At 36.1% G+C, this 25197-nt stretch overlaps 1 protein-coding gene across 1 annotated transcript; it reads left to right on the top strand.

The window, feature by feature from the left end:
• The first annotated feature begins 3506 nt into the window (after window positions 1–3506).
• On the top strand, window positions 3507–24785 carry grap2a (GRB2 related adaptor protein 2a). The gene is made up of 8 exons (XM_041975030.1): window positions 3507–3773; window positions 14483–14636; window positions 14727–14818; window positions 15133–15252; window positions 19865–20051; window positions 22478–22570; window positions 22788–22904; window positions 23547–24785. The coding sequence occupies exons 2-8, from the start codon at window positions 14559–14561 to the stop codon at window positions 23724–23726; spliced, it is 867 nt and encodes a 288-aa protein (XP_041830964.1). The 5' UTR covers window positions 3507–3773; window positions 14483–14558; the 3' UTR covers window positions 23727–24785.
• Window positions 24786–25197: the final 412 nt, after the last annotated feature.

The following is a 25197-nucleotide window of genomic DNA, read 5'->3' as shown; positions in this document are numbered from 1 at the left end:
GTAACTGTATTCTCTGGTGGCAACAGCCTCTTTCAGCAGGATGACACTGAAAAAATAGTTCAAAAGTGAGTTTAAGATGTTGAGCTGGCCTTTATATTTTTCAGATATCAGTCTGATTTAGAATCTATTGATATGCACGACTAACAAATCCCCTCCATGGAGGCTTTGCAATAAAACTCACAAGACTTACAGGATCTGTTGCTTCAGTCGGTACCAGAAACCACAGCAGACCTTCAGAGGTTTAGTAACGCCCACATCTTAAAAGGGTCAGAGGGATCGGTGTGTATATAGATCTTATCAGGAAGCATGAAGAGACTCATGCTCATCAAGCTACGTATGCTGCATCATCACTTTTGTTTTTGCTTCAGTTCTTTCTAGTTTAGTTATTTCCTCATGTTGGTCTATGATTCTCAAGTTTTAAGAATCTGGTTTAGTCTTGTTTATCAAAACTTTCATGTGTTCAGTTTGATTTGCTCCCTCCTCCTTCGTCATTACCACCCTCTGCATAAATACTCCATTTCTTTTCTTCATCATCACATCCTTGTCTCTGCTGTCCCAGTTTGTCTCCATGTCTTCCCAGCTTTACTCTGTCTGTCTTTTAGCTCATCAGAAGTTTTATTTCAGTTTGGTTTAAATATTTCTTATCTTATCATTGCAGCACCTTTTTGTTTCCTTTCATAAATCCGTCTGCCTTTTCATCCCTCAGCTGGATCCAACCTCCGTCTATAATGTGATCACATGCTTACTGTGTTTAACCAAGAATAAAACATCTGAAAAAGTAGAAACTGTTTTAGTAAATCCACTTATTTTTTTTCTTTATTATACCTATTTCTCTTTATGTTTTTATTGTTTTGTGTGTCTTTTACATCTTTTAACATTTTTCATCACATTAAAAAACCTGAATTTTCAGGCCAGTGAACATCTGTGGCAACTTGTTCATTTTCATGTAAAAAAAAAAAAAAAAAAAATCTCCAAAATGGCCGCTTGGACACAGTTTGGGACCATTTGTTCTAAACGTTTCCCTACTGCGGGGACCTCAGGTTTTAAAGGGTTGATGGATGCAGGCTTTCTTTATCTTAGGTGAAGAAAATTGATATGTTCTATGTATAAGTTTTGTATAAACTTGCTGTATTTTCATAACTGATGCAGCAGCATCGTGTCTGATCTAAAAATGAGTAACAAACAGATCAGAGTTGCAATATGTTCAGGTTTGTTTATTTTATTGGATTGCACATTTGTTTAAGGGAATTCTAATGATAATTTGATTAAAAAAAAGACATCTGTCATGGCTTGTGTAAGACTGCTGTTAGCTGTAACTGACAGCAAATATATTCATTGGAGATCCAAAAAAGGAAGAAACTAAGAGTTAAACAGAATTTCTGAGTACAATAAACTAAGAAAGTGAAACTGTAAAAAAGATGCAAAATATAAGTATTTTTCCCTCAGTAACCCATGATGATGACGTAAACGTTTGTCAGGGCAGAAATGAGCTTTGTCATGCGTAAATGTGAACCACCCTGCTGGTTATAGAGTTTTCATGGGCTACATCCCTGCTTTGCTCCATGACATGTTGCTGATAATCGTTGTTGTTTCATAAAATTATTAAAATTTCTCCTACTTGACATTTCCTGAAAACTATATAAAACATTTACTCTAAAATATTATGCAGGTGTTTTATGGTACTTTTCTTTATACAACATCTAAATCTATTCATAAATAATAAGAAATTAGTTTCCAAGTCTGAAACATTCAGGTGTGTTGAGCTAATGCTGAGGAGGAAAGACATCAGCAATGATCTTAGAAAAGCAATTGCTGCTGATAATATATATATATATATATATATATATATATATATATATATATATATATATATATATATATATAAAAGTTTATTTCTAGCCATTTAAGGTATTTTCCTGCTGTAACAGACAAAAAGAAGGATCTGATTCTCAGTACTGAAGGAGGAACTGATGTTTCATGAATGATAATGATCTCTAACTTGTGCAAATATTCAGTTTCTGAATCACCCAGACAAGGGTAATCACCGCGGCAACAACCCAGCAAATCAATCAGGTACAGCCCCACGGCATGAATGATCCCCATGGGAAACATATTAATGTTAAACAATCAGACCAAATAAAATCAACAGTTATAAAATATAAATAAAGGAGTTCATAAAAACAACACACCTTGATAAAACAATACAATAAAAAACAGAAAGCCACATAAATAGGTGGTATTTAAAATAAATAGAAAAGCATATAATAGTAATAATTAAAAAATCCATAAAATAATGATAAAATAAATAAAATAAAATAAAAAATAGGCTAAAATGAAATCAAATATAAGGTCTTGAGCCTCTTTTTAAAAACATTAACAGTCTCTGCAGTCCTGAGGTTCTCTGGCAGGCCGTTCCACAGACGAGGGCTGAAATACTGGAACGAGGCCTTACCAGAGGTTTTGGTTCTGACTTTGGGAACAATTAAAAGGCCGGTACCAAAGGACCTCAGAAGGGTTCATATTCTAAAAGCAGGTCATATAAATAAGAAGGCCCAAGTGAGACGTTTATAAACCACTAAAAATCAATGAAATGGTTGGGGAGCCAATGCAGCGATTCTAAAACTGGTGTAATGTTTCTCTGGTCCTCATCATAAGATTGGTATTAGTATATAAATGAGTACAACAATGTGTTCCACCTTTACATGACACACACATCAAAACTTAACACATTTCCTCATGTCTCCCCTTGTTTTGATGCTCCATCGCTTGTCTGCCGTCTGTATTTCATCACCCATGTTCTAGTATTGTTGCATTGTTGTTTATTTATGTTTTCTAATAAAAATAAGATGAAATAAAATAAAATCCCTGTAGGCCAAGTAGAAATATAAGCAGTAAGAGAAAAAGGATTTGGGGCATTACACTTTTCATATTAATTCCTTGAAGTGAGAGCAGTACATCAGGTTTGAGTTTCCACCAAATGCACAAGGGTGGAAGAGGGACTTTAAATAACTGTTAACACACTAAATAATTTGTTGGTATTAGTTCATTAATAATAATAAAAAAAAATAAAATAAAATAAAAAAAAAGTGTCATTTTCACGTGCCACCCTTTTCCCAGCCTGCCTGGCCCCCTCATCTAAAATTTTCTAGACCCGCCCCTGGTTGTTGGGGAAGAAGAGGACTCTGATGGACAGGAGATGGCAGATGGGGGAGAATAAGATCACATGACTATGGTGGAGTTGAAGGAGCCATGCCAGGAGGATGTTGTGGAAAGAACTGGACAAACTGGTATAGTTATTGCTGCCAAATGTGCTTCTTCAAGCTGTTGAATCAAAGAATGTATTTAATTTTTCACACTCTGTTTCTTTGGTTTAATTTTTGTTGAATACATAATAATAACAGTATCAAAACCCTATGCTGTTGTTCCAACAGTAGGGGGCGCTGTGCAGAGCTGCCAATCAGCAGCTTTCTGGCGTTAAGCGCACAGACGGAAGTTAAATGCTTCATTTTGGAGATAGCCGGTTCAGTTCGAGTAGCGGCAGCATCTTACCGCAGACACTGGGAACATTTTCATCATCTTCTGTCTTCAGTCGACTTCTGCCTTTCGCCGCTTCCTCAGGACGCCTTCTTCCACTTCAAACCTAGACTCTGATTTGAGTTGCGGACATTTATGCGCTGTCAGGTATGCCGCTGCGCTCACATTGCGGAGGGAGAAGCTGCGAGGCTTAGAATAAACTTCATCCAAGAGCGACTGAAAGCCACAGAGGAGAAAAGGTGAGCTGGATAATGATCATATCAGGAAATATAAGTAAATAAAAAAAGTTCAGTAGAACAAAATCTCCAGGTCAGAATAACTTGTTTAAACAGTTAACTTCTCTTCCTCTTTCTATTTCTCTCTGTTTCTCACTTCTCCGTCCTCCATCTCAACTCTACACACAAAAGCAGCACTTATTATTATTCATAGCCAATAATCAGGATATTTTTAGGTTAATGAAGTGCTTTCAGAAACCTTTCCTCTCATTATAAGCACCATCAAAGTTTATGAGCTTTCTGAGTAAATCCTTACTGATTTTTTAAGGTTGCACCGCAATCAGGGCTCTAACAACTTTATTTTAAAAAACGCTGCAAATAATTAATCGGGAATGTTATTTAATAATATTCTACTGAATACTGCTATTTAAATAGGGTTTGTTTGCTCCTGGGCTGCATGCTTTCCCACCCTTCACTTTGGGGAAGTGGTTTTAAGAGTTTATTATAGAGACAGCAGAGCGGCTCATCTCTCGTGCCTGAGCTGCGGGCATCCATGCAAGCAATCTGCACCCTGTGGAGGAGGAAGTGAGGGCTTGGGTGGTCCATCATCTGCTGCACAGCTCACAATCAGGATCCTTATTTTCTTCTGTAACCTCATGACATGTTAGAGCTCCTGAAAGGTTTCATATTTCTAAGTTAGGGTTCAGTTTTATGGATTTTCCTGGGTTGTAAGAGGAGATTTAATTCATGGGTACATGACACTGAGGAAAAATAAGACGATGTTGGAATGTTTGGCTGAAAAGTATTAAAAAAATTAATAAAAAAATAAAAAAATGAATAAAATTGTTTCTCTAATCTGGTGCTTTCTTTTTGGCACCATGTTTCATTAAGACTGTCTCTTGGTCAGTTTATTAGCCGGGATCTGCTTTTCTTTTAGATGACTCTTCTCAATTTGTGTGCTTTCTTTTGTTTCAGAGGGTCACATTAAAGAGAAACAAAATGTTAAAAGTGGGTATATTGTTCTGCATTGAGCCTTATTAAATGCAAACTACAGATAAGTGGATTTAAATACACAATTTGTTTTCAGTAAAGATTTAAATATTTCCAGAAAAGCCTCCCAAAGAACTAAAGCTGTTTGTGTTGCAAAACTTTCCAGACAGTAAGTTGCTCTTCTAGTTAAGATGCATCAATATAAATAATCCATTAATATCAGTAAGAGGGAACGTCATGTACTTTTACTCACATGAGTTTGAGTATTTTGGTATGTTTTTGCCACTGGGGCTGGTTTTGACAGAGTTGAAGGAACAGGTCTCAAACATGAGAAACTTTGACTCATTGATTCATACTTGTTGCTAATTTATGTTTATTATAATGATATATTTTTGTCCAGGGCTGCTACTGAGGATCAGTTCAGTATGCAGTTATAACCTTAAGTAATGGTTCTACTGTATTATTTGTTTGGCTTGAGTTTCTCCAGACATGGTGTCTTTGAATGCCACATTTTGGTCAACCAACCTTCCAAATTAAATATCACAAAGAAGTTGACTAAATACTCATATTTAGGAGATAAATTTGTTTTAGTCACTGTTTTGCATTAAAATATAGATTTTAAATAAAGCTAATTTATAAACGATTGACTAAAATATGTTTAGGGTTGTAATAAAACTTGAATATCTTTAAACTCTTGTAATAAATAAAAAGGTGTCAGTATTTTTCTGACAGCTGCTGAGGACCATCAAGTGTGAAATACGCTCCAGTCTGAACTCATGCATTTGCATGTGTCTCTGCACACGAGGCAGATAATGATGCAGGTGCATCACTATGAGATAGTAAAATAAAAAAAAAAAAAAAATGAAACCTGCATGCAGCACTGTACAGCTGCTATAGTGCACAATCTGTTATAGAAACTACAGCAGTGGTTCTGAGGAATTTAACTTAGTTTTGTACCCTGCATCCCGTCTGATAATTACTGGGATAGACTTCAGCCGCGACTCTGGACTGAGCGGTATAGAAAATGGATGGATGGATAGTTTTATACAAAGTTTTATGCTCGCCATATTACTTAAAACTTTTGTTGAGAGAAGTAGAGGAGAGTTGGATTATTTTCTAGCAAGACAAAAGCCAAATATTCACTGGAGAAACTGTCAGTCATAAATAAATTATATGTTTTAGTGGCAGCTTTTGACATTATAAATACATAAAAAGAGAAAGAGAGAGATGGAAAATGGAAAATGTACATAATTATATAAAATATTCTTTAATTGTCCAAGATATTTAGACGTTTTTAGCCAAAAACAACTTGTTAATGGAAAAAAAACTAAATAATTGTTGAGCTTAACATCAAGTTCTCTTAAGCAAAACAGTGACATTTGAGTTTAAAGCTGCAAACTCAGGAAGCTGTCTTGGTTTATGTTCTTCTGCTGAGACGCTGACCAGCTTAAAACCAACATTTGTGGTTTGAACTTGTTTGAAAAACCAAGACAGGCTGTTGTAGCTGCAGGTTTGTTATTTAACATAACACAAAGAGAAAAGGACGCGAGAGAGAAATAAAGCTGCCCCATTTATAACCACAGCCAAATCACAGATTCAGGTCTTCTATCGAGACCATTCCATCCATTATCTTTGTTCTTTATATGTGCGATTTTTATGCTTTTTTTTCTTTTTTCTTTATTCTACAGCACTTTGGTCAGTTGTTATGTTGTTTTTAAAGTGCTTTAGAAATAAAATGGTACGGTTTGGTATCAGTGAGATCCAGAATGGACTCACTAATGTGCTAATGCACTACTAACAAATAAAAAAAGTGCATCAGCTTGGAGAACATTAACAGTGTAAATGTCTGAACTTTGCTTTATATTAAATGGGAGCACGCTTAAGATCTTTATAATGTTCTTTTACGGTAAATGGAAGGGTTATAAATCAGATATGAAGAACCAAAAGAAAAAGTCCTCAAAGTGTAATGAACTAAAATTAAACTAGATTCACTTCTGCAATAAAACATGAAACATGTCCACATTATCTGTGAGAAAGTAAAAAGCAACATGCAGTCAGCAGAGATTAGTGTGAAGTAGCAGCTCTTTTTCTGGAGGACTAAATACTCCAGAAGCTAACATTCATAAAACAACACACTTTATGAACTTCCCGAGACTTTAAACTGACTAGAAGAAGACAAAAAGGAAGTATGGACGGGAACGCTGTGGATGTTTATGTTCTCACATGATGTCTCTTCAATGTATCTGCAACATTTCAAATCTGCAAAGCTCCTCATTGCTTTTGGGCTCCTTCTTTTTATTTGGATTCCAAGTAGTGTGTGAGTCTATGTCATCCTCCACCTGATCTTGGACCCCCAACAGGGTCCCCCAAAGAGCACAGGGACTCCCCGAGGCTTTGACTGTTCAGAGCCAGTGTGATTTAAATTATGTCCACACATAGTTGAGTTGAGTTGTAATTGCTTAAGTTTTTTTTTTTATCTATTTTTTTCTCACAGTAAAGGAATCAGCCAGAATGCATCATTTATGTTAAGAAGCCGCTAATAAAAACATAAAACCAAGTATGGTTTCAACACAAAGCGGGCAGGCGTCCACAGCTTTTTGATAGTTTGATGCAGGGAGCCCTTTAGGGAAAATAGGTTGGGAACCACTGTTTTAGCTGAATCCAAAACATCAAGCATGACAGGGAACATTTAGAAATAGGGGTCACTTGAACTTAAAAAAGCCCCCTCTGTCATGACTATACGTTCAGTTGCCTTTAACCACAGAAGAAGAAGGTGATGGCTTTGTAAGAGGAACCTCAAACAGTTGACATGAACTTTAAAATCGTGATAAAACGGTTTTGTTTGTGTCATTCTTATGATTTTATACGAGCATTTGAAGGAAATTTGAACAATTATGCAACATGATCAGTTCAAATAATTGGAATCAGGTGATTATGTAATAATTATGATATATATTTAAGAAATGAATTCAGTGAATTTTTTTATTTACTTTCTTTCAATAAATATTTTTATCTGTCATATATATATATATATATATATATATATATATATATATATATATATATATATGCATATATGCATGTATTAAAAAAAGTTAAAAAAAAATTTTAACTTTTTTTTTTGTCACAGCATACAATTAAACGTATACTTGAATTAACTGAATATACAATTAAATTAAATCTGCTGCTCCACTCAATGCATTGGTCAATCAATATCAATACTATTGACAGTAAAAAGAAGGAAATGTCAATAAAATGATTATATATGAAAAGAAGTATACATGTAAGTCAGAAATGAGCTATATGCATTTGGCAGAGGTCACTTTATATTTAGGAGGTTGCATAATTGGGAGGAAGTTTATCTCAGAACATTGGAAAAGAAAATTCCCCTTGCTTAGAGGAACTGGTTAGCAGTAAAAAAAAAAAAAAAAAAGCATGCAAGAGAGAGAGAAAAAAAATCTCTTTAAAATCTCTTGTTTGTTACCAGTTTTAAAATGCACATGTTGCTTTTAGTCAGTGTCTACAATGTTGTGATTATGATCACCATATTGTGTCATTGCATAAGCAAATTGTGACTTCTTAAGGTAATTTATCTTCTTTGAGTTGTTGTGGGTCCTGCTGTCACACGCTTTTCAGTCTGGCATTCTGACAGTGGAGTTGCATGACCAGCCCAAAACAAAACACATCAGGGATTGTCAAGTCCTATAATGCATCTTGTGGTAACATGATGGGTTATGGTAATTGTTTTAAGGGCTGTTTCTTCAAATGACTTCTCTTAGACATTTTCTCAGTTATATGAGATATTTACAATAACTTATGGGTACATCTGGGAACAATAAAAGTAATATTCCTAACCTGTAAAGGCAGGTGGAAGTTTTTACCTGAGTGTGATTCTGCTGAAAGTCTGTTGCCTACCATCTCATGCACACTCAGAAATGGGGGCCTGAATCAGAAAGAAGTTTTAATGCAATCTGTTAGCTTCTTAGCTAGGCAACCTTTCTATGAATGTAAAAGACATAAATACCATTATAAAGAATTGGACTTGGATTTTATTGGGTTAAGTTGATTTTGACTGAACTGGAATGATTCTAATTTGGGATGTGCTTTGAGCTGACTTAATATTTGCTAGCCTATTCATTTTAGCATTAACGGCTAGGCTAGCATAAGTTAGCTAGTTTTAGCTAACGTTAGAAAGTTGTTGAAGAGTAGCCTAGGGACAGGCAATACTAACATTTTTCCCGTTAATACAATACCATTGGTTTATCATACCTTTTTCATCAATACCGGTACCAATGTCAATATTAATACTTCTTGGCCCTTAAAGGAAAATCATGATTGTACACTGCATTAATATCTTTATTGCCAGGTCAGTATAAAATATGAACTCAAGAACATCAGTACTGTACAAGCCTGTGGGGGAAGTCTATGATCTGGGGTTGCTGCAGTTTGTCAGGTCTAGGTTCAGCAACTTTATGTGTCCAAAGATTGAGATCAGCTGACACCTAAATATATTGAATGAGCAGGTAACTCCATCTTTCCTGATGGCACGGCCATATTTCAAGATGACAATGCCGAATTCACGAGGCTCAGATTGTGAGAGTGGTTCAGGGAGCAGGAGACTTTTTTTTTTTTGGTCAGGCAGTGTATAATTATGAAATATTCTTTAAGAAACATGCAGGTCATCTTGAACATTTTATCCGTTAAAGAGCAGTTTCGACCTATTAAGAGAAAATTTAAAGGAAAAACATGCTTTTGTGATGATCACATATGCTTTTGCACATTTTGGTTTCTTTCTTCTTGTTAGAGGAACATCCGTTGATTGCATCTCTCTGGAGAAACTCTGGTTGGCTCAGGTCCAGACTTTGGGTGGTCTCTAGGACTTAAACAAAGTTTTGTGTTGTGTTTCAGTTCCTTGTCATGTTTAAATGTTAACCTTTGCTACAGCCTATGATCTTTACTTCTTTGGAGGTTTTCTTTCACTCCATTCACATTAATATCAACAGAAAATACAGGTACATCTAAAAAGAATTAAAATATCATGAATAAGGTCAATATTTGTTGTCACTCATTTTAAAAAGTGAAAATTATGTATTTTATAGATTCATGAGATGGAGTAAAATATTAAAGTCCCTTTTTTAATTGTGATGACTATGGCTTATAGTGAAAAACAAAATTCAGTGTCTCAGAAAATGTGAATGTTGTGAAATGTTTAATTTTGGAAAGTTGTGGTGTCACACACTAATCAGCTAATTACATCAAAACACCTGCAGAGCCTTTAAATGGTCTCTCAGTCTAGGTCAGTAAACTACACAATCATGAGAGTTCACAGATGTCCAGCCACAAAAAGTTAATTGCTAAAGAAGCTGGTTGTTCAAAGTGCTATATTTAAGCATATTCGTAGAAAGTTGATGACTGCAGCCTTAAAAGGCTAAATCCATACAAGAAATTGCGGGAGAAATTTTTATCCATACAAACAGAAAGGTGTAACCAAGTATTGAGTGCATAGGAATGAACAAAATTTTCAGAAGTCTGACATTTCTGTTTAAAATATCCTTTTTGAATTGATCTTATGTAATATTTTAATTTTGTGAGATTGAATTTTGGGTCATAATCATCAAAATAATAAAAAAAAATAATAATAATGCTCAAAATATTTCACTCTGTGTCATGAATCTAAATTATTTATGGGTTTCACTTTCTGAAATGAGTGACAAAAATATTGACTTTTTCATGATATTCAAATTTTTTGAGACGCACCTTTAGTGTGTGCCTCATCGATGCTCTGCCCGTCATTTGTATGAAATTTGATTCCAAACATGGCCTAGGGTTTGGCCCAGCTTTCCTTTATTGAAGCTAGTAATAAAGACTTAGTTAACTCTAGCTATTTAACTTTTTTTTATGTTGTTGGGTGATGAGCATTCTCAGGTTACAGCTCAAAGAAGAAAGCTGCAAGTTTGCAAAGTGCTCCACAGCTGCATGAATGCAGCAAAGCCCTTTCTCTTTTTTATGTTTCTCACTATAAATTAACCACATCCTCCATGCTATCACCACAATATGAGCAAAGCTTTGTGGGAAAATGAAACGCCCATGATACAGCAACTGCTGTCATGGGATTCAGATCCTTCAGATCCCCCTTTGATAACTGCAGCAGAGCTTTTATTGGAGAATTAAATTTTCTGTAATGATAGCGTGACCTCCTTCCTGTGCTTTTTGTGCAGCAAATGGCTGTGAATGGAGAAGTATTTAGCATCTCTTCCCAATTCAGAAAAACATTACAAATGAATTTTTCCAGTTCCTTTTACCGTTGGCTTGTTGACTCTGTTATCTCTCATTCATACTGCGTCACATGATGGCCCATTGCGTGGATCTGAGATTTTAATAGTTTCCTGGAAGAGCACAGACAGATTTATTATGTTCCCTGCCATTGTTTTGCTTCTTAAAAGCAGGAAATTCTGAAAGACTGATAGATTTTGGTGAAAAGAGAGAGTTTTATATCAACACCAAATCATGAAAGACTTCTCTGTCCAGAAATAATCAGACTAAAATGAATCACAGAGATCTTTATTATCTATTTTATTGCTTTGTGGTGATGTGGTGGTTAGCTCAGTTGCTTAATAGAGAAAAGGATCCTGGTTTTGGGGCTCTTCTTTGTGAAGTTCACCTGTTCTCCCTATGCATGCATGGATACTCTGGCTTTCTCCTACCATCCAAAGACCCACAAATCAGGTTAATTGGTCTCTCTAAAATGGTTGCTTGTCTCTCTGTGTTGGTCCTGTGGTGGACTGGAGACCTGTCCAGGGTGTACCCTGCCTCTCACCTAGTAGCTACTAGAATATGCTCCAGCCCCTCCAGCAACCCTGCATTGGGAAAAGTGGGTATAGATCATAGATGGATGTTCTAAATGTTCAGTATGTTAAGTCTCAAGTTCTAAAATTTGTAAATAGCTGAAAGTTTGTTTCATAAATTAACCATATCCTCCATGTTATTTTACTTTTTCAGCTTTGGTTTGTGTTTAAGTGCTTTACATATATATATATATAAAGTGATGATGATGATGATTATAAAATGTAGCCACTAATTCTTGTTCCTGTTAGTTCTTGCTGTGAATTATCATTAATTCAGATCCACTATAAGACATGAAAGACAGTAAACAAACAAGATAATTAAATCATGGCCATGCATCACACATACTGCACATTGCCTAATGTTCACATAATGTGTTCATTTCAAAACATGCACATTAAGCCCCTGAATTTATCATCTCTTATCAAGCATAAAGACCTAAAAGATAGCAGAATATAATAACAGGCCATCTTGTTCTATAATATATTGGATCCTGTGCCCATAATAAAATTAACATGTCTCTGCAACCACAATGTCTTATGAACATGTTAAATATTTGTATCTTACAGATGAGGAGTGAATGAAGATGGCACATAGCACAAATAAAAGAAGATTCAGGCTTCCTTTAAAAACAATAAAAGAAAAGAAAAAAATTCTGGAATAATTTCCAAAATGCCCACTTTGACACAGTTTGGTAGAGTTTAGTGCCATTAGCTCACAAAGTCCACAAATAGGGGACCTCAAGTTTTAAGGGGTTAATAGTTTGTGGGTTTTGAATTGTGTGCATGTCCTCTCCAGGGTTGTCACAGACTAAGGCAGCTTGTCTGCACCTTGCAACTCTTGACCCACATGTAGCTCCTCAGATACGTGGACAGATTCATATGCATTCCTTGACAACGATACCAACCATATGTTTAATTTGTGCTAAGAAATGAGCAAAAACATTTGCTAAAGAGTACCAAGATGAAGACGATTTAAAGAAAAAAGAAAACATTTCAGAACTTCTGTGAGAAGCTGAATAACGCAGACATGCTTTAAAGAAGCAGATCATGTCCAGGTTTTGTTGCAACTCAGGAGATAGTGAGGCCGTTTAAAAATGGAGAATATACTAAAGGATCAATCATTATAATATTGGAGCATCTATTCTTGGACTTTAGAGACATTTTTCTCTACAAAAGACCATCAAGGACTGGACCATTAAGATGATGACAAGAATCTAGATTCAGCAAACGGATTCACCTTCAGCAGACTCAATAATTTATTTATGAGTTGAGCAATGTTGAAGATATTGAGCAGATGCTGTTGCTGTCTTCAGTATGTGAACTCTGAAGGTGCACAGGTTTGGCGTTTTCTATTGTCGTGACTACTGTAACGCCATTACTTTTGTCAGTGACTAATACTCTAATGCATTACTCTTTAAATAAAGTAAGTTAGTTACCGTTACTCTATGGTGCGTTATTTCGTTACTAGCAAAATTAATACATTTTGGCCAGCAGGTGTGAGCTTCTTCCTGTTTATGTGACACTGCCTCACCTAACATGGGCTGTTTTCTGTTAAGTTGTGTGTAAATATCATCAGTCGTGGGTTTTTGGATTTTTCTTAAGTGTAGCTGCTTACTTTGGCTTCCTCTGCTCCCTTTGTGAAGCCCTCCTGATTCTTTTCAACCCCTGGATGTGGAATGGGAAACATGAACGCAACAGTCCTTTTTTCAGAAACTTTGTTAACAACCCTGTTTCCTTGGTTACGACAAGCATCCGAAACCAGCACACCCATACCCACACAAACACACAACTTCACTTGACAAAGAAACAGTGACAATGTCCATGCAAATATATTAATATATAAATAAAAAATATATAATAAAGAGTAGTAAAAAGATGGTGCATGTAGGGCTCAACATGTAGCATAGATTTGATTTTTAAACAGCTGTCACATTACTTTCAATTTCTATTTATTTATTTATTTCAAATAATCTGCTGGCTTGACTTAAACAAATTAGTGTTGAAAAATTACTTAGTGTTTGTTTTATATTTCGTACAAGTCTTAAGATATAAGGATATTAAGAAGAGGATTTTTAAGAATGTTCTTTTACAAAAGTAACTAAAAAGTTACTTTTAACAGTAATGAATTACTTTTTGAAGTATGTAATCAACAAAATAACTGAGTTACTTTTTGAATAAAGTAACTAACAAGTTTAGTAACTAACTTTTTTCATTAACTTTTCATGACACATAAAAAGCAATCAAATATGAAGAGTTAAGTTATTCTTAAGAGTGAAACAGGTTTTGTGGCTGTAAACTATGTTTACTTAGTGGGGAAGGTGGAACAATGGCTCTTTTATTAGAAAACGTTGCAGACTCCTGGACTAGGCAGACTCTAGCCTGTTTTTGTTGAATTTTGTTGAGTTTGTTGGGTTAGTTATCTATTAATTTCTTGTTTATCCAGGTTATTTCTTAGTCCACAAAAATCTGAAAGAAGTTATTTTTCTGATCAACATTTTAAATGCTAAATAGTGTTTTATTGTGGACAAAATAAGAGGAGATTAGGCTTTTAGATTGAGAATGAGACTTTAGAATAATCTGAAATGCATTAATCTGCAGGAAATACACTATAATAAATAACAGGAATGAACAAGTTTCTTTTTGTTACTCACTTATTACATCACATCATAGACTTTATGTTGAAAATAAAGCTTCAAAAATCTTTTCTTTTCTCTCTCTCTCTCTCAGGGTAGACTTTTAGAAAAATGTTAGCCTCACAATTTAAGTCTGGACCTTTTATCTGTGGACTTAAAGATGAAGCCAGTTGATAGGTTTCAGTCTAAAATGATCATCAGATGGAAATGACAAGCTGCTTCTAACTTTATGTAAAATGCATTTTATTTCTCTTCCTTCCTGCAGAGAGGTCCCTGTCGTTGACACTCATCTGATCACCTTACTCCTTTTCTAAACCACTCTGTAACCTCCACTCTTCCTAATGGAAGCCAGAGGAAAGTACGAGTTTGCTGCAACAGGAGACGATGAGCTCAGCTTCAGAAAAGGCGATATACTAAAGGTTAGTGCAGGATTAAATCATGAAATCATCCTCTGTGCTCATTTATGACTATGTGACACCTCTTCTCTCTGTGTTTCTGTTTTTGGACAGATATTAAGCCTCGAGGATGATTGGTGTAAGGCTGAGATGGATGGACGGGAAGGATTCGTACCTAAAAACTACATTGAAATGCAAACACCAGAGTAAGAAACAGCTGCACTAAAGCTCAGTGAAAGCATAGAGGCTTATGATGCTACTGATGCATACCATTTAAACTCATTTTAAGTTTGGATAAAACACAGTTTTAGTGATAAGATGTTGTAAAAGGGGGGGGGGGGGGGGGGGGGGGGGGGGGGGGGGGGGGGGGGGGGGGGGGGGGGGGGGGGCACACCTAAATCATGTTTGCAAATGTTAGCTAGCGTGAGAAACAGGAAGACTTTATTTGAGGTTTTGCATCTAACACTGTCAAACAGCTTGTGTGGTTTACAGTAGATCATAAGAAAGCTTCTTTCTTCAGGTGGTTTCAGGAGAACGCTAGTCGCAGCAATGCAGAGGATATCCTGAGGCACAAAGACGTGGGATACTTTGTGATCCGAGGATGCCAAAGCTCCCCTGGAGACTTCTCCATCTCTGTCAAGTAGGTGGAACAATGTCGTGAACTCTGAGCTACATGCAAGCTTTAGCATGCAACAAGCTGGTGTGCAGTGGTGCTAAGATTAATGGAGATTTGTTACTATATTTATGTCAAGTGAGAACGACAGTGGTTTTATATTCTGCAGCTCTTTACAGAACATCATGGCAACGTGAGGCACATGAAGGGAAGAGGAGCATCTCTGGTTGCTTAAAATGCCCTCATCCATTGTGAGGAGGCTGCCGGAGTGGCTCCCTAGTTCTAGTTCTGCTTAATAGCTTAATATATATATATATATATATATATATATATATAAAAAATCTACATTTGAAATGTTTGGAGCAATGGAATAACTGAATTCCTGCTGAGTTAGAAAAAGGAAAATAAATAAAACCCCACAATACACATTGTAGGAGCTGCAATTATAAATATGAGCCAACACTTCTCATTTTTAAACTCTTTTTATGAATATAAGAACGCTTAAAGGCAAAGAACTGTTTGAATCCTTTGACTGTATATGATAGATTAACATGCAAAGCCACCTTTTGGGGGGGGGGGGGGGGTGCTTTGTTGTATTTGAGCGTATACTGTATATATTTAGATGTCTAAAGCCATATCAACCCAAAAACTTAAACAAATCAAAATCCTTCTCTGGTGTTTCATTTTCAGCCCCTGAAATCTGAAAGTTTGACACTGTTTTGGTTTGATGTGTAAAATAATGTCACTCCACATGTTCCTCTCTCTGTTATCTCCTCTAAGTTTAACTACAGATGATGACTGCCATTTACTTAAAGTCTAAGCACAGCTGAAACCGTATTGTTGTTGTTTGAAAGGAAGCAAAAAATACTAACAAGAGTTTATAAATCTCATTTCTGAGGTACAGTGAATGCAGCATCATCGGAAGGGCCTTAAACAAAACACAAGGGTTGTGTTTTTTATTGCTTTAATTCATGGGTGGCCAACTATGGTCCTCGAGATCTACCATCCTGCAACTTTTAGATGCAACCCTTCACCAACACACCTGAATCAAATGACTGGCTCGTTACCAGGCCTCTGCAGAGCTGAATGACATGCAGATGACACCTGCATATATATATATATATATGTATATATATATATATATATATATATATGTGTGTGTGTGTGTGTGTGTGTGTGTGTGTGTGTGTGTGTGTGTGTGTGTGTGTGTGTGTGTGTGTGTGTGTAATTTATATTGTGTCCTCTTTAAAAAGTCTGTCTGCAAACTGAAAGGTGATCTCAAAGCACTGTTTTGTTACAAAGTCAACATAAAAAATATGCAATCAATGTTTTATGCCTTTTCATTTATATTTTGTAATTTTTTACCATCTGGAAGTTCCATTTCCCAATTTGTCTTTGAATGCACAGTTGTACAGTAGTAATCAGTAGAGAAAAACAACAATGAGACATCTGTTTCTGAGAGTTATGAGACCCCCTAAAAAAATCATTTTGGCATTTCTGCACATGATCAGTGATCAATCAGATGGAGGTTGTACAGTCTTGGACCACAGTAGACCAGATCCAGATCCAGAACCACTGCATTTTGCACATGTGGATCGAGGATTCTTTAAAACACAGTTCATGGTTAGTTAAACATAAATGACAATTATTCTGTTTTGTATTACAGCAGGTTAGCTATTCAAAATAAGTCCATCTTAGTCACAGGGTAACCATGGCAACATGGTTTATTGATTTTAAAAAAAGGAGCAGACAAAGGGGTTTATTTATCTGCTATGGTGTTTTGAGACCTTCAGACTAATATGAGACATCACGATCGCTAATTAAATCTGATAAGGAAGCACTTTTGGCATGTGGATCTGAAATATATTCAAAGTAAATTTGGGATGGTGAAAATGAGGTGGACCAGGTCCAGGATGTAGTTTAGTTTTCTGTGGTTCGTTTACAAGCTCATTAGTTAGACACATACTGGAGCAGATTCATGTGTCACTGCACAGTAAAAACATATTTATGGCAAGTTTAATCCAAAAGGTCATCTCTGCTCACTGTTTGAAGATGACATGACACAAATCTTTTAATAAGGCCACATTTCCTTAAAACCCAAATTCAAAGTTCCCCCAAATTAGGTTTCACATCCAATTTAAGTAATGAGTCAAACAGGAAGAAGTTTAGTTTCTGTTAATGAGTAATTAGGCATTATTTGTACAGGTAATGTTACAGTGAGGACACTGAGTCAGCAGGGTAAGCTGATGTCGTGTGAAGCTTTATTTGTTCTCTGCTAATTAATAACTGAGTTCCTTCAAGTCATGGCCGAGTTAAGCTCTTAGCGGTAGGAATTTATCATGTCAATCCTGAAAATACAAAAACGCTTGAAACAAAATAGAAATAGCTGAAAAACAAAGTTGCATTTATTCATGTATTTTCCATCCAGCTTAGTCCAGTTCAGGGCCGTGGAGCCTATCCCAGCCGTTATGAATGTTAATGAACAATTATTACACTGATCAGAAACATGTTTGATTAATCTTTTACAGTGTATTTCTTATCAGGCTGTTGATTTGGTTGTTTTTAAGTCAAAAGTGTGACTAAAGTCTGTTAAGTTAGTGGTCTGATGTAACTGTCAGTATTATATTTCCCCTTCACGCCCATCAGTTTACAGAGTATTGCATCAAAAATAAAACAAAAAGCCCTACTCTGACTCATCTTCTCACTCTTTTAGCTTCTTCCATGAGCTGCAAACTCTGCACGGCTTGTATTTGCAACCAGAGGCAGCTGCAGTGTAAACAGCAAAACAGACTTTTCAGCCAGTTTACTTTAACATGGCGGCAATCTGCGAGACCACCAGCTTAGTTCACTCTCAAAAAACTCTTCAATATGTCTCAGGGGCTGTAAAATGACAAACACTGATAGCTTAAATCATCATACCTTCATGATTTTGGTTCTATACACAGTAACATTTGTGAAAAATGTCTCTTCCCTAATATTTACAGTCCAGTCTTTCACCAAACCTTCTTTGCATGTTTTTGTGGTTTTTAGGGTCAGAATTGCTTGGTTTCTTACATGTAAGGGCATAAAACTGCATTCATAATTGATTAATTTTCTTTGTTTTCATTCAGAGTGAATGAAAAAATTCAGTCATCATCATCGTCATCTGTATGATCATCAGAATCAGTGTATCAGTATCCACTGATACTGATGATGGCGTATCATCAGTATCAGTGATTACGCAATGTTCACACAATGATCAGGTTATCTCTGACGTCCATTATGATTCACCGCAACAACTGGTTTTAGCTCCAGTTAACTGTGATGATGTAGTTTTGTATGTTGACCAGCAGAGGACAATCCAGCTGAGGAAACAAATGAAGGTCTGGGATAAAAGCAAAGGAGTCTTTAAAGAGTTTTTTCGTTTTTTCCCCAATGTGAGGAGTCTTAAGGATAACCACGCATCCACTGATGGGTATGAAACTGCTTTCATACCAGCACAGACTGGATTACTGTCCAGATGGCCTCAAATCAGCTGCGTCTCTGTCATCATTTGTTTGCTGTTTGTGCACAGACGAGCCAGACTGACAGAAATCCTTATACTGAGTCTCCACAGACAATGGAATTAATAAAGGAGAAATAAGCGGATAAACAAAACTAAAGTAGGCAGAAAAAAGCTGAGCTATAAATACATGAAGTAAAATGATAAGTAGAATTAAAGCTTAACTTTGAGAGTGACATTTTTGTCTCAAAATAGTTTTGCAGCATCCAGTGTAAAAGAATAATTTGCTTCAGACGAACGAGACAATACTTCATTTGTTTTATGTTTGATGGTCTAATTATAATGAGTAATTACCCTGGACAATACCTCACTGAAATTCAACAGGTCATTTTAATGATATATCAATAAATATATTTAGCAATATTTAAGAATATGTATAAAAATGTCTACAAACACATTTTTAGATAGTTTAGGTAAATGTTGGAAAAATAGCACAATATTGGAAAATCCCTGTAAATATATAAAAAAAAAAACGTAAGTTTTTCAAAAGTTCTAAAATCAGTATTTTTGAAACCTGTCACAAAAAGTAAAAAATATAATAGAAAATATTTTTAACGCGTTTTTATTTTCATTTTTTTTTTGTGTGTGTGAAAATAAGCTTTCTAACAAAGGTTAAAAAAAAAACTACAAAACATCTCTCCAAATGTTGCAAAAGACATTTAGAATATTTTTAGTTTGGCTGTATTATCCCTAAAATAAGTAATAAACCATTATTAAAACAATAAATAAATAAATAAGTGGAGAAGTTGTGGCTCAAGTGTGCAACATCAGGTTTAAATAAGTTGGGAACAAGCTTCCTCTTGGGTATAAATGAATCATTTGGACAGCCTTAAAGCTTTTTAAGAAGAATAAAGTAAAATTTTACATGATAGTAGAGCAACAAAGGAATCACCGTTTCTGTCCAACAAAAACTGGATTTACAAAATGCCTGTATGCATGTTAGTCTGATCAAAATCATGGAGCTCTGCGAAGCTCCTGCATGTAGAAGCTTCAGAGTGGAAACTTGCACACAGACTGGCTGTGTATGTATATATATATATGTTATTTCAATGCAATTTTTAGTTATTGCATATTCATCTGACATTTGATCTTCCTCAGACACGAAACTGACGTCCAGCACTTCAAAGTGATGCGGGACAACAAAAGCCAGTACTTCCTGTGGTCCGAGAAGTTTGTCTCCCTGAACAAGCTGGTGGAGTTCTACAAGACCACCTCCATCTCCAAAACCAGACAGATCTTCCTCAACGACGGCAGCTCGGAAAGCAGGGGCCGCTGCCTGAGCCAGGTGGAAGATTACGTCTTTGTTTAATCTTGTTTTATGAAAGAAAGAAAAAAGAAAGAAAGAAAGAAAGAAACCTAAAAAAGTTTGATATTCACTAAAAAGAGTGGTTAAGTATAGAGACCTTTGTGTCCATAAAATGTTAAAATGCAGGTACCAGCTCATGTTTGGAGCACCTGGAGTTGTGTAAAACATATTCTGGAAATTTTAAACTGTTAAACATAAATAAGTCCTCAGATTTTTACAAAGAAACAAATAATTTTTTTCTATTTCAGATGTTTTACAGAATGATTACAGCTGTAATCGACCGTGTATAGACAGGTTTAAAGTGCTTAAAATCAGCCGTGGGAGGATCTCCCAGATCACCAAAATGATCAGAAACAAACAGCGATGAGAGGGGGAGTCGCCAACGATGTTCACTCGATTGATCGTATGCACGGGGAGGGGAGGGCAGGAAGTGAAAGCAAGACGATACGCTTCGATGAGGAAGCATCGAAGTGATGAAAGGAAGGCGTGGGGGAGGAGTACCATCTGTTTCTGAGAGAAAACACATCAGATCAGACAGAGTTGTAGGTTTGTTGATGAAACAGCAGCATCACAGTATAAAAAAAATCTCTTTACTAGTTCTCTGCTTTTCTTTGGTTCGGCGTCAAAACATCATATAGAATGACTTGTATGTGCAAACCTGCTCGGCAGTAACAAGAATCCTGGCTCTGAATCTTTGGTATTCATTTTGCTTAAACTTATCTTAAAGTTTAAGTTATTAGTTATCTTAAAGTTTGGACTTGTGTTTGTTTTAAAGATGATATCAGATTACATTTAGCACATAAGAAATACCAACTTTGGCAAAACAGGAGCTAATTTAGTTAATGGGTGATTAAACTTAAAAAATTAATTATTATTATTATTATTATTATTATTATTATTATATAACTTATAACAAAAACATCTCAATTTAACAAAATTGCCTAAAATAAAGTTGAATCAAATAAATAAAATTGAACTGAATTGAATTGAACTAAAGGTACTTTACAGATAGTGCAATTCAATACAATTTATTGTCGTCCAATTTAAGTCCACTTAAATCCACATTAGTCCAGTTTATAATAACTGTGTTCATGTAAATCAATTCATCAAAGAATTGCCCAGATAAAACTACTAAGCAGTCGTGTGGTTTTTCTCGTAATCATGTGTTCTGCTTCTTTAATCTTGGGGTTTCCTCATAATTTTGAGTCTTTTTTCCCCTGAATTTTTTTTCTTGACCACATGAACATTTCTCATAATTCTAAACTTTTAAACCTCAATTCTGACGCATTATCTCTGACTTTAGATTTTTCTCGTGTAAAATGTCTGATGGTTTCTTGTTTTGTGTTTTTCTCTTTTTTTTTCTATTTTTTGCTCCCATGATACTAATCTCATAGTTTAAACTAACTTGTAAAAGACACGTTTTCATGTCTGGGCTGAGTTTTGTCAGATTAACTCGAGCAGGAACAACAGAAATGTGTTTTTGAGAATCTTTCATGCACAGTAATGTGCAGGATTTTCACACCATCGGTTCCAGTAACTTCCACCTCCTTTCCTCGCTGCACCTCTTTCTGCTTCGGTTGATTCGACTTGTTTGTTTTCTCTCAGCCGTGCATTGTAGGAAATTCACCCTTCTGCTGCACATGCACCAGAAAAAAATGACACATTGTGTGTCTTGGTATTTGGAGGGAAACTCACCCAAGTAGACACACAATGAGCTTAGCATACAGTTTATAAGCTTAGACACACAAATGGATGCAAAACAACTAGAAATACTGCAGACAGAGACGAGTAAAATGGTTGTAGAATAATATGAGCACAGAGCAAGATTTTCCTTCTTTTATATTACAAGAATGTTTAATGTAAATACAGTTTGCTTGTTACATCCTAACATTATGTTAAAGTTTGCATTCAAGCCTAATTTTGTCAGTTTTAGTCTATTTTTAGGGGCTGAAATGAAAACTGCAAATCCTTTTAATTGTGTTGATTTACTATCTAGTGGAGGGGTGCCCAAAGTTGGTCCTCGAGTGCCGCTGACCTGCTGATTTTCCAATGTTTCCTGCTTCAAAAGACCAGACTTAAATGAAATATATCCAACAGCCTATTAAATTCTGCACAATGACTCATCAATTGAGTCAGGTGGTTTTGGAGCAGGGACATATCAAAAACCTGCAGGATTGTGGCCCTTGAGGACCGGAGCTGCACACCCCTAATCTAGTGCTTTTCTCAGCAGGTTTAATTCAGTTATATGAATTAATTTAAAGTTCTTTCTTTCCTGTTCTGTACTTTAAAACCCGCAAGCCTAACATGAAAACCTGTTTGATTTTTGAACATATAAATAGTCGAGAGCTGCCTTGTTCGTGATGCACATCGACGTTATCTGCATCCTGTATGCTTCCTTCCTGCAGGTGAAGAGGGGAAGTTTGCCTGAACAGTCTAACTCGGCTGCATCCATCGCTGCATCGCCCCGTAGAGCTTCAGACCAGACTCACAGCCAGATGGTACACGTCACTGTGTTTATATTATTTTATGCTGACTCCTGATAAGTCCTGATCATATAAATACCAAATACTTTGTAGATAAAGTCACCAGAAAAGCTTTTGGCCTTTAATATTTACAGTTAAAACTGCAGAGTTCAAGCCTCAGTATGAGGAAGCAGAGGACACACTTTGTTGTCAGTAACAGCAGCATAAAGTGTTGCTTTCTTTTGTCCTCCAGGCTAAAAAAATTGGTCTGGAAGAGCGAGCTCACACCATAGGCCACACAGGAAGAAGCAGCCCTGTTAGCTCTGCATGTCCTCCTCGCCGCAACTTCGACACCATGCCTCTGCCTCAGGTGAGCTCTCCATCAGTTAGGACAAAGTACAGAAAGGTGGTTACCATGGTCACCATCCAGACTGCTAATATCAGCAGTGTGTCAGCTGCTGAGTATCACTGTCTAATAATATCACCTTAAGGAAGCATGTACAATGTGAAAAATATTGGTCCAAGAACAGAACCCTGAGGAACTCCATGACAATATAAAGCACTAATGATTACTTAGTGTCATGTTCATTTCAGAGGTGGATGAACCGAAAATGTAATGAATCAGACTTCATTTTTAAAGTATCGGGAATGAAGATTGCAGATCTTCTGGTGCTTACAGAACCATTTAGATTTTTAAAGCACTTCCTGTCAGTCACATTGTAGATACTTAGAGAAATACATTTGAAGCTGGGCTTCCCCCAATCTGTCAAAGCAGGAAGTTGTTGCATAAAAATAAATTTGACTAGAAAGCATGCATCCATTTGCACAATGGCTTGCATCATAAGTCAGGGGGTTGCACCAAATATTCTGCCTTAGATGTCTCTTACAGATGTGTAGGTTATTAGCTTAAATGTGATGTGCACCTGCATGTAGTTCAAGTGGGATTTCCAAAGTGCCCTCCACTAGGCAACCGCCTCTCAGGTATTGACCAGTCCTTGTTTTCCTCCCACAGAGGGCCTCCACCATGCAGGTGAGGGCACTGTATAACTTCAATGCAGAGGAAGAAGATGAGCTCGCCTTCTCCGCCGGTGACATCATCGAGGTTATAGACCGCTCTGACCCATCTTGGTGGAAAGGGAGGCTTCAGGGAAGGAGTGGGTTGTTTCCTGCAAACTACACAATACAGCTGTGAGGAAACACCCCTTGGCAATGCCTTTACCTTACACCTGGGCATATTCACACACTCAGTCTATAGGTGTGCCGGTTCTCTGCGTGTTTCTGAAAGTTAACACAGTGCCAAGCTTCTAACCTGCTCTGCAGAGGACTGAGTCATAGTGTTCATACATGCACTGCCAACAAGTGTGACTCCTTCAGGGTTTGTTGAACATTTGTTTGCAGAGGAGCAAAAACACACCTGCAGGAACTTTTGAAACAGGAAGTGCTGCGCATGCATCTGGCCCTGAAGAGTGTTATCACTGTTTGTCTTATGACATGTTTGTCAGCAGGTATTTATTAGCTGAATGCTTGTTGTCCAGGCTGCTGATCATTCCGCTCATGTTTAATCTCAGTTTTTACAGCAACGATGGCATAAAAGTTTAATTTTCTTCCAGCTTTCTTACCAGGAAATAAAATGCTTTTCTTACATTTTTCAACCCAGTAGTGAGGGATTTCTGTGGAAATTCAACTTGATCTACTTTATATTTGTCTTTCTACAGACAGGGTTCGTCATCCTTCATGTTTAAACTTCTGACATTTCCTGATATATGTTTACTTTGGTACAGTCAAGTAAAAAAAATATAATTTAAACTGCATTCACTTCTGAGGTTTTATAAAATGGTCTTTAGGATGATACCTGATGGTGGCATTGTATTAACACAACTGAATGATGCAAAAACTGATTTTATAAAGGTGTTCACACAGATACTGATCAGGATGTCATGTGGATTCAATCTAACCTGATTTATTTTTACCTTTTTAATAGCTGAGGGAGCAGTAAGGATGGACGTAGCTTTTCACATATTGACTGTAGTTTGGTTCATGTAAATGTTTTTTGTGTGTGTGACCGGTATAAAACCTTAGAACTGAAGGAGGTTAGACTTTTTTTTCCCGTGTGACCTTTTTGTGTAACGGTTTTTCTCTCTTTTTAGACCTATTTTCTTTCAAACTTTGTTCAGCTGCATCAAGTTACAAAAACTAAACCATGTAAGGAGAGTTGGTCATCAAAATAAAAGCTGCATAAGTGCCAATTGTCGATCCTGATTTTGGTCACTGTGTTTACTAAGAAAAGAGTTGAGGTACTACTTGATTGTTTTTGTTCACATTAGACTTTATATCAATCATTTACCTGTTTCATATTTAAAGAATTTTTTTTATTATTGTTTTGTATAAGCAACCAAATTCCAGAGCAATTGGGATGCTGCGTAAAATGTAAATAAATCTCATCAACACATATTTTATTTCCATTAGTACATAAACAACATATCAGATGTTGAAACTGAGAGATTTTACCATTTCATGGAAAATATTGGTTGATTTTTAATTTGATGGCAGGGGCAATGAAAAGGCTGAAAAAGTAGTTGGAACAAATCAAAGACTACTAGAGGAACATTTATTAGTTAATTAAACTAATTGGGAACAGGTCAGTAATATTACTAGAAATAAAA

The sequence above is a fragment of the Melanotaenia boesemani genome, chromosome 2, assembly GCF_017639745.1.
Source record: "Melanotaenia boesemani isolate fMelBoe1 chromosome 2, fMelBoe1.pri, whole genome shotgun sequence".
Lineage (NCBI taxonomy): Eukaryota > Metazoa > Chordata > Actinopteri > Atheriniformes > Melanotaeniidae > Melanotaenia > Melanotaenia boesemani.
This window is presented reverse-complemented; position numbering and strand designations above follow the sequence as displayed.